Genomic DNA, 17,418 nt, shown 5'->3' with positions numbered 1-17,418 from the left:
TGGGGATATTTGAAGCACAGAGAGAAAAAAGTAAAATCGAGGATGAAGAGGAAGACAGAGGGTGGGATGGTCTGAGACAGAATAATCCGATACCAAGTTCTTGCCTCATTCTGCTCTGTACATCCCATCTCTGCAACTTACATTCCAAAGAGCATACACTTAGCACCCATAGGATGCATGCCAAGAGTGTCAAAGTAACGTTAAAGAAAGGCTTGTGTGCTACAGAGAAACGGCGTTGACCTTGCATGAACATGAAACCGCTGTCCTCTGAAGAGGCTGACATTTGACACTGAGTCTCCTATTTTGGAGACGGCTGAACAGCAAAGTTCAGAACACACCCTCGAAGGTCTTCCCCAGAGCCTTACTACTCACACTGCCCATCAGGAGACAGACCCAGGCATTCACGGGGAGAGAGAGGTGCTAATTCCGACAGTTCACTCACTGTCTGGCAGTCCCTCACAGGTGACCCCAGTGCAAGGATTCTGTTTTCTGGGAAGCTCTTGTGTATCAGTGACACTACATACTTGCGTTGGGCTCATAAAATAATGCAAATATTGCAAAAGTAAAAGATGGCTAACTGCTAGTATTGACCATAAAAAGAAGAAAATCCTCCAAATCCAGGCAAGATAGAGCTCTTAGGAAGCAAACATAAATGAGATTAATCTTAATTCAAAAAACTAATGTAGTAATTGAATATATTAAAATGTGATGAAAATTTTATTCATATTTAACAGGTTAAATATGAAAAAATTCATTTGATAATGAAATTTGGAATGCATATATGTCTAATCCTGAGGCAGGACTCAGGGCCTTGTACAGACTAAGTGATTATATGTTCTGCCACTGAACTGTCCCCAGGCCAATTGAATTCTAAATATTGGTTAAACATGTTTTAACCATACTTAACCATAAAAATGTTTTAAATAGAGTTATCTCACATGTCAAGAATTGGACAGATTTTTATAAAATTCAGATTTGAAAATCTGAAATGAGACAGGAATGAATAGTTCTAAGCATGAATCTCATCCACGCTTACAGTAATGTAAATTTCCAGAGAGAATTAAAGCTACATTGGATGTAGAATGTCTTAGATCTGTGAGGTCTTAATTTCTCGGGGCATCTGGTCTGCTGCAAATCCACTTTTTGAGCAAATGGCTGCTGGCGCTGCTGATGCCACTTTTGTGTAGATAGGCGTATTGTCCTCTACCACTGATCTTAAGCCTGCAACAAAATAGAGAGGGAAAAGGCCACAGAATTGGAAGTGTTGGAGAAAACATGTGTTGCCTATTAACACAATAGTTATCAGCTACTAATCACACTGAGTTCATTTTCTTTTTTCTGACCTAAAATGTCACTTCTTATAAATGAAAACAGCTCCATTGTCAGGTCCCAAAGAAACACTGGACAAGGCTCACTTGGTGCCTGTGGCTTCTCTCGCCACTTCCCACCCCACCCCTACGCCAAGCCTCTCCAGCCCAGGGGCTGGGCTTCACTTCCTTTCCTCAGCTTCTGCTTCCTATATAATGCAGACAGCCATTTTGGCTATGTGCCCTGTCGGCTCTTGGCAGTCTAAACATTGGTCTCCTTCCCCTCTCTTTTTTCTTGCTCTCTTCTCTTCCTCTCTTGCTCGTGTTCAGTCTGGACTCTTCCAGATGCCTCTGACTGTTCTCTCCTTCGTATCTACGATAAATAAAACCTTTGTCCTCAGCTCTTCCTGAGAGAGGTCCTGTCCTCGTTTTCATTCAACTATAAGAACATCCTATAGCTTATATATTGTGGGAAGGGGGGATTTGTTGTTAAATATTTTGTGCTACATAATATTAGGTTTTCAGGATATGGGGTGGGGGAGGTCAGCGGTTTTACCTAGAAAATGGATTTGAACTCTTGGTATGTCTATCCAAATCAAAATATACAGTGACTAGAAATCATTGTGTCTGGAATATCAAAAGCACTAAATTGCTGTGTCAATGATGACCATCCCCTCCCACCCCGGTGTCTGTTTAGACTTCCCCACAAAGAAAGCTTCCAAGAGAAAGGTATTCTCCGCAGTGGGGAAGGCTGTGTCCAGGGTTCGGTGTGAACTCAACGGAAACTTACCTACTGCTGTACACGGATCCGTCTGCCCACTGCCACTCTGCCCCTTGTTCTCGACTCAGTCCAATCCAGTAATGAGAATGGTCTGTGTAGCGCTTCAGGAAGTCCTTCGGTAAGGAGTGTTTGTAGGATACACATCAAATGCTCCGTTATATATCTCAGATTGTACAATCAGCTCAGTGTCCTCTTTACAGAGCTACAGGCTGCTTTGTTTGGTAAAGATCTTAGGGATCACATTGCTTTCACCTGGCTCAGAGGTTTTCTCTGCAACAACCTTTTCAGGAAACAGTGGATTTGACCTTCTGGAAGACATTTTTATAAGGAGGACATGATCTGGTCTGTGTGGGCTTGGTGTGTTTGATAGTGTTGGTCCCCTTGATTATGGCAGAACTTTGGTTCTGCAATACTTGAATAGTTACTAGTTCATTCAAGTTTCATATTTTAGATAGCCTTATAGTTTCTTCTGATGTGCTTTGCTTTCTAACATGATTGCTCTAGTTTGGCTTGCTAATTGCTGATAATTGCTCTTCTATCTCTCACCATTACCTGATTTAACACTGGCAGAAGTGTGTGCACATGCTCAGACATGACCCTGTAAGCAGCCGCTACACTTTGCTGCTTTTGAAAACAAGATCATTTGTTTACCATTATGCGTGGGCATGTCAGTTTTTGTGCACTATATGCAGAGATCGAAGGACGTCAGACCCTCTAGGACTGGAGTTTCAGGCACTTGAGCTGCCTGAGGTGGTGCTGGGAGCCATAGCGGGGTCACTTGTAAGAACAGTACAGGCTCTGAAATGCTCACCCGTCTCTCCAGCCCCCGCTTTGTTGCTTTTTAAAAAAACCAGCTTGGTAAATTTTCTCTTTGGTTTTAGGTAAAACCAAAAGTTTAAATAAATACATTTAAATGAGTTAAACAGACTCAGTTGATTGCAACTGTTGCTAGGGTTAGGTTCAGATTTATTAATGACGATTTTTCTAACTATCCTTTTGTCTTTTTCTCCTTTTCTTTTATTTTGTTTTAATTGTTGGGTTAATTGTTTTTTTGTCCTTGGTTGGTTTGGACAGGATAATCTGCATATTGTACTGTTTATGAAATTAGTCTATCTATACTTGTTTTACATTCTAGATTGTCACAAGCCACTACTTAGTTAATGCTTTACACAATTATCAATATTGACAAAATGTAAAATATTTGTGGGGAAATTATTTGTATTTTCATGCCTTTAAATCTCCATAGTTAGTAATTGTTTTTATTAGAAAAGTTTAATCTTTTCAACTTTTCTGCTATCAATTCTGTTTATTACAAAAAAAAAACAATTGCTGGGCAGTGGTGGTGCATGTCTTTAATCCCAGCAGCCAGATCTCTGAGTTAGAGGCCAGCCTGGCCTACAGAGCAAGTTCCAGAACAGCTAGAGCTGCACAGAGACACCCTGTCTCGAAAAACAAACACCCACTCCTAATTTTTCTTATTTTAATTTTTGTGTATGTATGTATGTATGTATGTATGTATGTGTGCACGTATGAGTGTGTCTCTATGTACGCATGCATCTGTAAGCACGCCATGGCTTTTGTGTGGAGGTCAGATGACATTAGGCATCAGTCCTTACTGTTGGAGACAGGATCTCTTGTTTGCTCTTGCATATGCCAGGCTAGCTGGCCCACAGCCCTGTGGATTCTCCCGTCTCTGACTCTTATCTTGCCATAGAGAGCTGGGATTACACGTGGGAACTACCATGCCTGGCTTTTCGTGGTGTGGTTTACATGAGCTGTCGCCCATAGTGTCAAGCATTTGAATACTTGTTCCCACGTTGATGACACTATCTGAGGAAACTTAGGGGAGATGGTTTTATCAGAGGCAGTCTGGTTTTAGCTGGAGGCAGCCGTTGACAGTTACAGGCTCATGGCATTTCCAGTTTGCTCTCCCTGGTTCCTACTTGTGCTTCCAGTTGTGAGCCAGCTGTCATGACACAATCTTTCCCCTCAGGATCCATAAGCCTAAATAAACTGTCTCTTCTAAAGGTTTCCTTGGTCACGATGCTTTATCGCATCAATAGAAAAATAACTAAGACACATGGGTTCTGGGACCTGAACTCAGGTCCTCATGTGTGTAGAGCAAACACACCGAGTTCTTACCCTCTTGCCAGCTTTGCTGTTTCCATTCTTCATTTATTATTTGGTTATTTCTCCTTGAGTCTGTGTGTGTGTGTGTGTGTGTCTTATTAACTCTGACATCTTACATTTTTTATTATTTCTGTGTATGGGTTTGAATTGTGTGATTTTAGGTTTATTACCGTTTCCTGTGCCACCTTCCCAGGTCTTGTTTAAACGGGGTCATTATTTTCAGTATTTCTGTCAAACACTTCTCTCTGATTATTATTATTTTTCACATAAACTCATGAGAGGCACTTCTCATTTGTGCGTAAGGAGGTAAATAATAGTCAGTTATTGGAGTTTTGTCATGGTTTCTGAGTCCTGAACTGTCGAAAGAGGTTTTGAAGTTTTCTTGAATGTTGTTATTCTGTTTCAAAGCTAGGTGATCGTGTGGCTGGACTTCTCTGAAGAGTAGCTCGTTCTTTCTGATGTGTGATCGTATATAAGCTGCTCTACATAGGATATGGTAAAACGCTTCTGATACCTTATCCCCACTCCCAGCTGAGGTCCACAATGGAGGCCATTTCAATATCTATGCATAATTTGTATCATGAGGGTTGTATCATGACCCACCTGTGCTCTCACCCCAAGAGGCACCGTTTCTCTAGTCAATTGAGCTCATATAAAAAGTGGCCTCCCCTGCTCTGGGTAATGGGCCTCTTTTCTACACTTTCTACTGTAATTGCATCTTTTATAGACCACCTGTAACCTCTGGATATGACTGTTTTTGTCTTACCAGTTCTTTTGTGGTATTGAATACTGCAAGAGTCGCTGTGTGAGAGGCACAGAAGTTCTGGCTTGCACCCCATGTCGTTGTATTTTCAGAAAAGTAGAAGCACTTTCGTTGGTAACCAATCCAGTCATCCAGGCATGGTGGAGGATAAGTGGGAATTTTCTGTTTTTCAACTTAAAATGATTTAACAGAATGTTAAGTATTGAAGGATTTTAAGGCCCTGAAATTCTTTTACCAAGGCATAGCACAATGTAATTTTAAACATTTTTTTTTTCCTCTCCACATGAATACGATTTTGGAGACTAGTTTCAGATCTTTAATCTGGAAGGTTCAAGGATGGCATTAGTTACTGATTTTTTTTCATCAAATTGTATTTCTTATTAGTTTGAAGAAAATCCTTGGTAGAAGCCAGTCAAGCAGGTGGTGTATTGTTCACTTCCTACATGGCTGAACTTGTTTGCATGACATTATCTTTCACTACCGTAGTGATAACTGTTGAATTGCTATCTCCGACCCTGGCATCTTCTCAAAGATCTGCTACCTAAAGTCATACTATGGAAATTCATTCATCCATTCAATGACAGCAAACCTGTGAGTGTGCACTATTGTACTTGTCTGTTGGAGACATGGTTTCCTTCATTGTTGTGCCAAACCACTGGGGGGAAAACACTACAAATTCAACAAAAGATGCAGAAGGAATCTTTCTAAGAGAATTATTACCCCCCCCAATGCATGTTGAGGGGAGATGTTCTATTTCAGAGGTGAGGTTTTGAGCGTACATTCTTTCCTTTTATTCCTTACTCCTTTTTATGTGCTAGACACATAGTGGTCCGGCTTGAGCTTCTGAGAGAGAAGCAGGTGATGCTAAGACTGCTGTAGTCATTTATGGCAGCGGAGTTAGCACATCACCCAGCGGACTCCCAATGACCCGGGATATCAGGCTCGAAGACAGGCTATTTGGGGTTTCCATCCTAGCGTGTACTTTTAATGTTTGTGAACTTGAAGAGTGGAAAAATGTGTTGAACAGAGACAATAATTAAACAAATGACCTAGAATGATTCTCCCTTTTTCTAGAGAAATAAAGAAGGTCATTAAGGCTGACAAGTAGAGATCAAGAGAGAGCTGAAGCCAGAGGATAGGCTAAAGCTAAGCCTTGCTTATATGCATGCTATTTCTAACCTTCAGCTAAAGAACTGACTCAAAACTACATGTGCTTCATTTCTGTCATATAATTTCCTTCATACTGAAGATCTTGTAGTGTTTACACGTGCCATAAGATAATGCTCTGTATCATGTCTGGGCCTTTGCTTATGATGATAAATCGTCCACAATTCTAGGTCCTTCCCATGGACAAATCTCAATCTTCATCTCCATCGAGCTGTAAACTATGTTAGTGTTTGGTGGTGACCTATTTTGTTAAAGCCTGACCTTACCTAGGAGCCTCCTCTCCCGAAACCCAGTAGAACTGAGCAATATTCTTTCTTATGTTCTTTGCTTTTAATAAAGTGTTGAGTTTAATGTATCATAGTTATAATGATACTTTTTGCCTCCTTGTTTTCTGCATTAGTATTGATGATTATTTCATGGCTGTTGGCAGCATGTGGCAATGTATGTAAGTAATGTATGTACACATACATTACATCTTTCTATTACATACATACATACATACATACATACATACATACATCTTTCTATCAACAGCAGACTGCACATCTCATTGGAGTCTCCTAAGACTATATCTTGTGTTTACTGTATTCTTGACTACATCAAGATGCTACAGTGATTACTGACCTAAACCCTCTAAGTTCATGTAAATATAGTCAATGATGTGTTGTATAATCATGGGGTCATCTAATAATTCTCAGATTAGATTTTGTACTTGTTATAACGTAGCCTGTCTATGGAGAATTAATTTGCCTTGAGATAGATAACTGTCATGCACCCACCCTTCTCAAATATACTTAAGTGCAGGAATAAATTTCACTTTGGTTCCAGAAAAGTGTTTGACATATTATACATTTTAACCTAAGTATTAATATCTATTGAATGGAAAAGCTATTTGTTAACTATTTATAAAACTATAAAATAAAGCATTTATTCTAAAGCACAAAATCAGTCATCCAGCCTCGGCTATGATTTTGCTATGTTTATTTTTTGTCTGCTGAAGTGTGCCCAAGTATGCCTTACTTTTGCTGAACTGTTTTAGAATACCAAGAACTTCTAGTGCGGTAAGTGACAGTAAAAATTACCTAGTCAAATAAGGTGATCTATTGGTGGGGAGTCTGAGTTGACACCTGCTCAACAACTTAACCGAGCAAAAAACCAAACAAACAAACAAAACCAGCCAAACAAACAAAAACCTGGTCCTGCTGTTGGATAACACAAATTATCCATATTTGTGTGATCTGGTTATAGGAGAGTCTTTGGACATAGCTCCAACCAGGGAACCAGCAGGAGGTCCCTGGGAAGGCCACCGAGGGGGAATCAGCAGCACATTCTGAGGATGAATGACAGGCAGCCTGGGCAACGCTCTTTCCCAGAATGGGATGACACACGGCAGAGAAAACCCATTTAGAAGACTGCAACATTGTTGGTGACATAAAGAAAAATGAGTCAGAAGACACTGCTATAGACTGTAATGCCATTCATTATCTGTTTCTTATAAGAAAAGCGGACAACACTGTTCCCACTTCACTGGGTAACTCAAAACTACGAGTGAAATATTGTATATGAAAATATATTGTAAAGCATGGTATGATATACATATATGTATGTGTATACAAAATTGGAAAACATGTTCATTACTGTGTTTGGAACTATGTGTCTTTTCTAGCTGTGTGTAAAATGATTAACTTTTATACCGTCCCACAGGGAAGTGAATGTCTGTAATTAACGATTTTTCTGGTAATACTGATGTCTCCTTGGCTCATTTACTTCCTCGAACAGACATCATCACCCCATGACCTAGTCACAGATGTCATTGCTTATTATCTGACTCACAGAAGTTTCTATTGTATAAGTACCATGAAGATTAAAAACTATAATTTCTTCCTTCTTTTTCAACATCTAGTCTTGTGCTCAGTTCAAATAGCAATGTTCCTTCCCCATTTCTCACTCTCCCTTTTCATGTAAATATACACACATACAGTATAAAAGCATATTTACATATAGTATTTTACATGAGTATATATAGTCATGAATATATCTTCATGTATAGCTTAGCAAATCATGATACCTAATTTATAGAATAAGCTTCATTAATTTCTCCATAGCTATATAAACTAAGGTGTAGGTATGTACTTGAATATGTATAAAATACTTATTTTTATCAATTATCATGTTTTTATTACTACATATATTCTTGTGAAACCCACATGCATATTTGTGTATGTATGCTTATATCTATATAACTGTATATAATTTTTCAGTACTTCATTACAATTATTTTAAGTTGTTAAAAACCATTAGAATAAGTTCACATTTGCTACCAGGGAGAGGAGAGATTGCTTTTAGCATAATAATATTTTAGTATTAGGGATGTAGCACTTGGTTCAGATGCATGAGTCCTCAAAGTTCCATTCTCACTACTACCAAGAAAGAAATCCAACCATAATATTGCATAGAAATGTGGCCATTAGAGTGGCCACATCTTCCTGACATTTCTCTACAGTGTATTCATTCATACTGATACTTTGTGACTTGTGATCGGAACCTGGACATGTGGTCCCACTCTTACGAGCTGCCCAGAAAGAAGAAATCACCTTGAACTCAGAATCCTTTTTTTTTTTTTTTTTGGTGGTGGTGGTGGTGGGTGGGGGGTGGTGGTGGTGGAGTCTCTCTATGTAGCCCTGGCTTTCATGCAACTCGCTCTGTAGACCAGGATCCAGGCTGTCCAGGAACTCACAGAGATATGCCTGCCTCTGCCTCCCCAGTGGCGCATGCCAGCATGACCAGCTTCAGAATTCATTTAGATAGACATAGCCACCTGCTAAAAGCAGCTGGGAGGAAAAATGCTAATCTTCACATCAGAGTATATATGAGTCAGGATGGGTTAGTTCATCAGCAGTGCAGGCCACGGATTGCTAACAGTTTTAAGAACTGTGGAAGCATTATACGTGAATGAATTGTGTCATGACACATGGTTAGTTCTGGGTTTTGTTTGTTTGTTGTTTGATTGGTTGATTTTTAGATATGGTCTCAAATCATCCAGGCTGACTTCAAACTCACTGGGTGGCTGAGGAAGGCCTTGAACATGTCTTACCACGGGGGTTAGGATGATAGAGCTACAAGCTACGCACCGTTATAGACCGGCATCACCACCTAGCCCAGTTTTATTCTCTTTCCTTTCTTTTTGTTTGCTTTTATGTGTGTGTGTGTGTGAATGCATTTGCATATATATATATATACACACACACACATATATGTACACATAAAGTATGTCATGACACATGCCAGAGTACATGTGTGCAGATGAGACAACTCTGTGGAGCTGGTTCTCTCCTTCCACCATTACATGGGTTCTGGGGATCAAACTCAGGCTGCCAGGCTTGCACCAGCGCCCTCACCCGCCGAGCCAGGTCTCCAGGCCATTATTTTTCTACACAAATATTTCCAGATGAAGAAGACAATGTAGAAGAAGACAATGTACGTCTTGCCCCCCAGCTTCTCACCTGGTAAGACATGTAACAGATACCGAAGGAAACCTCACACATTTGACACGTGGCATTCGGCACAGCCACTATTATCATCTCAGAGAAGAGGAATCCATGCTTCTTCCCTGCACAGCTGGCTCCCAAGTTATGGTGGTCCAGCTTAGGCTCCTTCAGCTTCACAATGACATGGAAGCAACGCTGATTCAACAGGAAACGCTCTGCAGGGTTCGAGCCCTGATCTTTTCTTAGACCAACAACATGCATCTACAGGACTCTCTTGCTGTGCTTGGTGGCAGCAGTGACCACAGCCCCTAGTCCCTTACGTATTCATGGGGGTGAGTAACTCTACGCTATAATGTGTTACTAAGTTACCATGCTGGGTAACGAGTATATCAAATGAGCTTTGTACATATGCTATCTTCGCTTTGTGATGGGCTTATCAGGATGAAGACAAGAAGAATCTATGGGAAGATGAGGATCAAGTGTGGTCTGAAGTACTAGTATCCGACTTAGGCATGGCAGACACAGAGAATGAAAGACTTCCCAAGGACAGGCGACCCACCTGCTAATGTTGCTGCCAGCGCTAAGATCACCAAAAGGAAGACGAAGCTTGTGACTTCAGGGATGTAAAGTCTCCTTTTGCTCCTGGTTTGGAATTCTTGAGACTCTGTTGGATGGGTGGACAAGGTACTATTTCGTATAAGAAATTTTAAGCAGGTCTTTACTCCTGCGAAGTGTGATAGCCTATGACGTGCGAGCCTATATATACAAACCAATAGTATCTACATACTAGCAGTTATTAGTGTAAACTAAAGTACGAGATACTATAAAATATAGCATGAAGTATTCATTACACATGGACAAATCTGGCAAAAGGCATGCAATCTCTGGCCACTGGGAATGACACAACATTGTTGAGAGAAACAGACACAAACAAAATGGAGGCTGTTTTCATACATTAAGAGACATTGTATTGTTAAGATATTAATTCCACCAAAATTAATCTAGAGATTTGTGATAATTCCCAGCAAAGAATTATCAGCAGGTTTTGATTGTTGTTGTTTTGGAAGACATTGGCAGACTACTTATGTAGTAGTTGTGAAAATGGAAAGAAACTAACGTATATGAAACAACTTTGAAAAAGAATTCTCTCAGAGGACAAGCATTGCAAGGTCCAAGGACATTTAAGCTGGAACTATCATGATTTTGGTATAAAGACAAATATAAGACATATAAATGAATGCACACCTGTATAGTCATTAGATTTTGATAAAGATCTCCAAAACATAATAATTTTTGTAAGTAGTACTGGAACAATGGGATTTCAATCTAAATTTCAACCCATTGACACAAAGAAACAAAATGGATCAGAAAGTAGAACTTCTGGGATAGAATGGGATATGGAGAAAATTCTTTGTGGCCTTGGATAAGTAAATATTTCAGGATAAAATATCAGAAAATAACACATTGGATTTCCTAAAAATTAATAACTTTGGGTCTTCAAAAGATGGTGTTAGGGAAGAAGAGACAATCCAGAGACTTCAAGACAGTAGCTGAATTTTCCACATTTTACAAAGGACTTGTATTTAGTATATATGACCTCTTAGTATTTAATAAACAACACATGTCAAAGACAGTTTAAGGAGAAGTGCAAAAGAGATACATCCTAAAGAAAATACATGGATAAACAATCGCATGTAATTTAAAATATTCATTATTACTAGTCATCGAAAAAGTACAAAGTAGGGGCTGGCAAGATGGCTCAGTGCTTAAGAGACCTTTCTTCTCCTGCAGAAGAGCTGAGGTCAGTTCCCAGAATCTACATCAAGTGGCTTATAACTACCTGAGATTTCAGCTCCAGGGCATCCGATGACCTCTTCTGGACTCACCCAACACACAACTCCCCCTTCCCCACAGATACACATATAATCATAAATAAAAAAGGTAAAATTTTAAAAAGTACAAATTAAAACCAAATTTTTAAAAATCACAATACTTGATTTTAATTAAGAGTGACTGAAATTAAATCCACCCTGCTACCTACCATACATTGTTTATGCCTCAGGTTAGGGACGAAATGTATACAGTGGTGGCCCCATACGTTTATAAAAAAGTAAAGAAAATTTCCGTGGCTTTGTCATTTGTTGTTACAGCGATACAGTGCAACTCATGACTCACATATGCAACAAGTCCCAACAACAAGTGCCAGCTCACATATGCGACAAGTGCAGGCAAGTCCACTGCACAGCAGTGGTATAAAGTATAGCACATACAGTATGTACAGTACATCGCTGACAGTGCTGAAAACCATGTTCCCGCCTTACCTATTTGCTACACTCTTTTAACAGCCATTTTAGAGTGTATTCCCTCGAATTTTAAGAACAAACTGTACCAAAACATAAAATGCTGTTCTATCAGGCAAGCTGCTCATAAAAGTTTTCACATCTCTTGGGCTCAGGAAGAGGCTACATTAAATGATTAACCTTAGCCAGGAAATAACTCCAGTTTTGGGAAGGTGGAGGCAGAGAAGGATTAGGAGCTCAGGGCCACCTTCACCTACATAGCAAGTTTGAGGTCAGCCTGAGCTACAGGGGACCCTGACTCAAAGCAAAGAAACAAAATAAAATAAAAGGTGGATTCTGCATGACCTACATTTGTGTAGTTACATTCTTCTGTTTGCACAATGATAAAATCACCTACCAAATCACCCTTGGAGTGTGTCTTTATCCCTGCTAGATGCCTAAGTGCATTGGGAAAGATGTGAAAGGGCCAGGATACCCATCTAGTTTTTATAAAAACAACATTGAAGTTTCTTACACACACACACACACACACACACACACACACACACACACACACCTGTATGAAAGCTTGTCCATTCTATTCATAGTTGTTTTCCCAACAGAAATGGAAGCACATATATAGAGTTACATATACACATATACAATAATTTTTACTGATTTGTTCACAGTAGAACCAGTCCAGAAATAGCCCAAATGTCCATCCAGAATGAGTTAATGAATAAACATATATTCTACTTAGTGATAAAAGACAATGAACTATGAGAGTTCAAAGAGCATGGCTGTATCTTAAATAATTATGCTGAACAAAGGGTGCCAGGGAAAATGAATACATATGATTGGACTCAGTCTTCATAAAGACCTCTGAGCCTTCATATATGCCTGACTCACCTGAAGATTGAAAGTCCCCTGAATTCGTCAGTTTTATCTCCTCACTCATGTCTCTTGTCAAGTTAAAAGAAAATATGTAACGTTGCGATAAGCACCGTGGATTCAGGATCAGGTCCACTGCTTCTTGGATTTAGCTCCAATTGCTCAGATGAAAAAGGCCTAAAGCAAGATTATCATGATTACATAAATGGGATGACTAAAGCTCCTCAGAACTGTGATTGACCTTATAGCTTCTTAAAAATTCAGCACATTCCAAACCCATTAATGTCCGTACATTGCAAAGAACAGCTGACTCAGCTGGAGACACTGAACAGATTCTTCAGTTGACCTCAGTGGAGGGGAGGGAGGCTCAGCTATCAATAAAGTCAACAACTTGGGTCTCCACATTATCACTCCAGCTTAACAACATTTTTTTTTTTTACTTAATATTATCAACCACACTTTCTGTCCTAAGCTGTTTGGGCATGAAATAACGGCATTCAGTTTAAGAGAATCAAGTTTTCCTTAACACCAAAGATAGCAACACTATGAGAGATCGTAGACACCAATATTTTGTATCTGATGCACGAGAGACCAGGTGTGAGCATGTGAGCTCATGATACGCAGAGCGTTAGACTCACAGTGTTTTCAGGCAGTTGGTTCTATGGTCATCAATTCACAGATGTGCTGGTCTTCTTAAACTACTAGAGAAGTTGAAACCCTTCTTTAAGGAAACAGCTAATAATGTGGTTGTTAGTACAGGGCTCGATTCATGGCCTTGGGGCCCCTTTACTTTAGTAAACCTCACAGATCAGAATGACCTGTCAGCTTCTCTCCCAGCCCTCCTACCTCCTGTCCTTCTTTTGTCATATTTAGCAGTAGCCATGCATGATACCATGAGGCTCTGCTCATGCAGCCACTCAGAGAAACTCCAGTGATTATTCGGCTCTGCTGTGAATGTCCTCAAATGCGGAGCTGATGCTACCATTTCTCAAGATCATCCAAGGCACTGGCCTACCATGTCAAATTCAGATAATTAACAATTGTGTAATATTATATGTTACAGCTAAAGACTAGCACATGACAGTGTGATATACAAACAATCAGTGAGCTGAAATTTTAAGCTGGGCTTAAAAAGAGTAGCTTCTGATTTTTATGTTGAGTGAGTAAAATCAATCAGGCTTATTCTAAGCAGTTTTTTCAAGAGGCAAAGCAGTTGTACATATGTGACACACACACATGCACACACGTGTGTGTGGGTGAGGTGTGTGTGGGAGGAAGCACCTTTTGCTTCCACTGAGAGAAACTGAGAAGTCACATTGACAAAGGTGTAAGACTGCCAGGAGCAGGGCCCACCGAAGAACACCGCTGCCCGCTGAAGCCCTTGCTGAGGCTCCCAGTCAAACCTTCCTTTCCTCTGCAATTGTCGGTCTTTTTGCTGGTGCTTGCCTTGTTCACTAAGTTTTCCTAGGCCTACTACCTTTGTCAACCTGACACTGTCACGCGGCTGCACCTTATGGGACCACGGGCCTTCTCACAGTGAAGGGTGCTTCCTTGTTCATCTCTTTCAAAGAGACTGAGCTTGAGGAGAGAAGGAGAACTGACCCCAGCGATTGTCACTAAATACTTAGCAGAAAGAGTAATTGAGGGGCTGGATAGATGGCTCAATGGCCAGAAGCTACCGGCTGCTCTTACGGAGACTTATTGCCAATACCCACCTGGAGTACTGAAAATCATTCCGTGGAGTATTGCATTTGGGAGTATTGCATTTGACTCGCAGCATGGCGTTTTAGAAATTTTATGTGTATGGTGTTTTATCTAAATGTATGACAGGTCACTATACTATACCATACCATACCATACCATAATATACATATACATACTATTCTATACGTGTGCCTGGTGCCTGCAGGGGGCAGAGGAATACATCAGATCCTCTGGAGTTGGAGATGGTTGGGAGCTGCCATGTAGGGCCTGGGAATTGAACCTGAGCCCACAATTATCCGAATTATCCACTCTACTTCCGGAGGTCTGCTGCTCTGTTCTGGCACATTGGACACTGTACACATGTGGTACACTTACATACATGTAAGCAAAGCACTTATACACATGAAATAAAAACAAATACAAATGCCTGAAAAAGTAAATGAGTGTTTCAGCCCCTTTTACAGTCCCCAATTCGATGCTCCTAGGCTTGGCCATTCTTCTAAGAAACAAATCTATTTTAATTCTAAATTAAGGATTTGTTTGTGTTTGTACTGTTTTCTGTTCACTTCCTTTATTTCAAACTAAGTTATTCCCACTACTCCCCAGGTACCTAAAAAGTATAAATCTCTCTTGAAATTTTCTCCTCTCCACTTTCCCTTCAATTTTGAGAATGGTGTTGAAATCTCCTTTTGATCTGTTTTTGACTAGCAAACCCTGAATTTTATTTTGGAAGAGGGGGCAAATTATATCCTGCTAAATAAAGAGTTACTTACTAATTATCAGAAATGTTTACTACTTATCAATTGATAAGCTAATCCCTGCATCACTCTACAGCACCCACGTGGTTATTTCCAATCTGAAACTACGCCATTTTGTTACTTTGAGATTTGCTTGTTAGGTTTCTCTAAGCCATTCATTCAGTTCAGAGTTCCAACAGTGAGCCACAGAAATTTAAGAGAAAACAAGAAACCTTCTTTTTCAAAGGCATTCCTATGCCAGGCCAGGTCCCAAATCCTCACAGGAGTCCTCTCCACCGTTTTTCCTACCTGAGTTACTCCTTTCTCAGAGTTGTTGACTATCCAAGTGCTGACTCTGCAAAAGCAAGATGTTCCCAGAGGTATTCTGATGTTCTCTCACAGCCCAGCTCTCATCACTGCACTTCCGTCCTCTGCTGGATCGGAAGTAACAAGCAGTGAGTGATTAATATATGCACAGCTATTAGAAAATGGGAGGGGAGTGACAGCTGAGCTAGCAACCCCAAACCTCAGGACTTAGAGAAGTCCAAACCATTGCGGGTCAGGTAAGAAAGGGGAAGAGAAGCGAAACCATAATAATGTTAGGGAAAAACTCCAAGTGCACAGGTGAGAAGTGGAAGTGCCCTGGAAAGCTACTTCTGACATCTCAGAACCCTTAACTGCTCCATCCCATGGGGAAAGCCACTCTCTGCCATTCCCTTATTTACATTCTCATTTGCATTTGAAATAGTCACCCCTTCTCACAGAGAAGGTAAGGTTTATTTGTGGACTCTTCATACATACATATTACTTTGGCTTTTATATGTAGACAGACCCTTCTGATATCTTCCTAAATCCCTGTTGTTTGAAAGTCAACATATAAAATCTTCCAGGTGAAAAAATTTCATTCTAAGCCAGGGGAAAAAAAGGTGGTTGTACCCCCACATTCTTGCCCAACCAACCCAGCACTTCCCTTCAAGTTTAACAAGGAATAGCAGCTACTGGGTATGAGAAATGCATTTCATAATACTAAAGAAGGACCAGAAAGATAGCTCAGCTCAGCTGTGGCTCTTCCAGAGGACCTGGGCTCACTTCCCAGCACCAGAGGATCTGACGTTCTCCGCACAGACCAGGCACACACACGGTGCACAAACGTACATGTAGGCAAAACCCCATACACATAAAATGAAATCTAAGCAATGTAGTGCAGCAAAGCATAGTATTCCATTAGGTGGGATGTCAGTTCCATCAAATTGTATAAACTTGTTTCTGTATTAAAAAGTTATTTATGCGTTTATTCACTTTGAATTAAGCACTTAGGGCTTGCTGGGGAGATGGCTCAGTGGTTAAGGGTTCTTGCCGCTCCGGCAGAGGACCAGAATTGGGTTGCCCCTATATAGGTCATGCCACTCAGAACCAATAATGCTAGTGCCAGGGCGTCTGACGCCTTCGTCTGACCTCCACGTGCACCTGCACATGTATGCGCATATTCAGAGACACCTAAATAAAATTAAAATAAGAGCCAAGTGCAAACATATAAGCAGGTTTCGTGGGAAGCTTTGGATCCCTGTGATTAAGAATCACATAAGTAAATAACTCATGCTCAGTGGTAAAGTAATAGCTACTGTCCTGTGTTTTAAGCTCTACAGGTGGAATATGAAAGGATGTATTGTTTTTCTTTTAGTCCCATAGATATCATTGTGAATACTAATTACTGTACTTTAAAAAAACTCATCATTTTTTTTATTAATTACACTTTATTCACTTTGTATCCCCCCTGTGGTTCTCTCCCTCTTCCCGCCTCAATCCCTCCCTTCCTCCAGCCTCTGCATGCATGCCCCTCCCCAAGGCCACTGATAGGGGAGGTCTTCTTTTCCTTCCTTCTGATCCTAGTCAATTAGGTCTCATCAGGAGTGGCTGCATTGTCTTCTTCTGTGGCCTGGCAAGGCTGCTTCCCCCTCAGGGGGAGGTAATTAAAGAGCAGCCCAATCAGTTCATGTCAGAGACAGTCCATGTTCCTATTACAATGGAACCCACTTGGATACTGAACTGCCATGGGCTACATCTGTGCAGGGGTCTTAGGTTATCCCCATGCATAGTCCTTGGTTGGAATATCAGTCTCAGGAAAGACCCCTGTGCTCAGATTTTTTGGTTCTGTTGCTCTCCTTGTAGAG

General features: G+C 40.5%; 1 protein-coding gene across 1 annotated transcript; it reads right to left on the bottom strand.

Annotated features, from left to right (window-relative positions):
* Positions 1-1,103: 1,103 nt before the first annotated feature.
* On the bottom strand, positions 1,104-12,873 carry LOC129680046 (C-type lectin domain family 2 member D-like). Its single transcript, XM_055611538.1, has 5 exons — positions 12,825-12,873; positions 10,196-10,300; positions 4,985-5,154; positions 2,098-2,201; positions 1,104-1,221 (listed from the first exon to the last, which is right to left on the bottom strand). Exons 1-5 carry the CDS (start codon positions 12,871-12,873, stop codon positions 1,104-1,106), a joined length of 546 nt encoding a protein of 181 aa, XP_055467513.1.
* Positions 12,874-17,418: the final 4,545 nt, after the last annotated feature.

The sequence above is a fragment of the Psammomys obesus genome, unplaced genomic scaffold (assembly GCF_907164565.1).
Source record: "Psammomys obesus unplaced genomic scaffold, mPsaObe1.curated_primary_1811, whole genome shotgun sequence".
Classification (NCBI taxonomy): domain Eukaryota; kingdom Metazoa; phylum Chordata; class Mammalia; order Rodentia; family Muridae; genus Psammomys; species Psammomys obesus.
Note: the sequence above shows the minus strand (reverse complement) of the source record. Positions and strands in the feature narration are given on the sequence as shown.